The 1113-nt window shown below is 40.2% G+C and overlaps 1 protein-coding gene across 1 annotated transcript in view; it reads left to right on the forward strand.

The window, feature by feature from the left end:
• The window catches only part of cubn (cubilin (intrinsic factor-cobalamin receptor)), an 86874-nt gene that overhangs the window by 53957 nt on the left and 31804 nt on the right, over nt 1-1113 (forward strand). Inside the window, exon 42 of the mRNA XM_032510808.1 lies at nt 515-705. Coding sequence (XP_032366699.1) covers nt 515-705 — 191 coding nt within the window. The remainder of the gene's footprint in view (nt 1-514; nt 706-1113) is intronic.

Here is a 1113-nt window from a genome sequence, read left to right on the forward strand (position 1 = left end):
CAACGCTCTTTGGCAAGTACAAATCTACTTTCATTCATTTTGGGGCGTCTTATTCAATTTTATAGCATTTGAAACAAATGGAAGTGTGTTTGAAATAGTGTTGGGTAAAAGTTGACATATTCCAGTCTGTGATTATCATCAACATCCATTCCTTTAATTTTAGTCTAAATAATTCCTAATTTCTGCTTTTCTAACTCAAACGTTAGGTATAATTTCCTATAAATGAGGTTTATTGACCATAAATTCCAAAAATAACTGTAAAATGGAAGTTAATACGTCGGTGTTACGTAGTGTTGGAAACGTCGAAAAAGTGACAACTATAGGAAAAAAACATCAAGTGTTGAAAAAAGGGACAAAAACATAAGAAAAAGTTACAAAACATTGATAAAAAGCGTCCATAAAAGGGTTGATTTTCAATTTTGACGGAAAGACAACACGAGGGTTAAGATCCTTATAGTTCAATCACAACTGAAAATATGCATAGGATTAGTAATGATATTAATTGTCTTCCCAGGTTGTGGCGGCCTCCTGCATGTGGACCGAGGCGTGCTGAGCAGTCCCCACTACCCCCAGAACTACAGGCCCGGTCTGGACTGTAGCTGGCATGTGATGGTGACGCCGGGCTTCAGAGTGTCTGTCACCTTCCAGAGCCCCTTCCAGATCCAAGGCTTTGGAACCGCATGCAGCACAGGAGACTACCTGGAGGTATTCAACATCTAGAAATCTGTATATTATATCAAAGTTCAAAACCAGATCCATATTGCTACAAGCGACAGTTTTGTTTTTTCACCTTAGCATCAACTTAAGATTTTCTGTTGGTCACAAAAAAGGTGAAGGTACTTTTATTGTCACATACACATAAATATAGCAAAATACATTCTCTGCATTTAGTCCCTCCCTCAAGGGATGAGTGGGCCAATCACAACACCCGGGGACCAACTCCAGATCTGAGCCAGTACCTTGTACATGCACATGTTTTTGATAGTGGAGGGAAACTGGAGCATGCAAACATAGGGTGTGGCACAAAGCATTCCTGGATGGGAGCAAAACCTGCTCTGGTTTATTGGCATTTAATTAAACCAATCATAGTCGTCTTGGGCGGGGCTAAGCTCC

The sequence above is a fragment of the Etheostoma spectabile genome, unplaced genomic scaffold, assembly GCF_008692095.1.
Source record: "Etheostoma spectabile isolate EspeVRDwgs_2016 unplaced genomic scaffold, UIUC_Espe_1.0 scaffold272, whole genome shotgun sequence".
NCBI classification, from domain to species: Eukaryota; Metazoa; Chordata; class Actinopteri; order Perciformes; family Percidae; genus Etheostoma; species Etheostoma spectabile.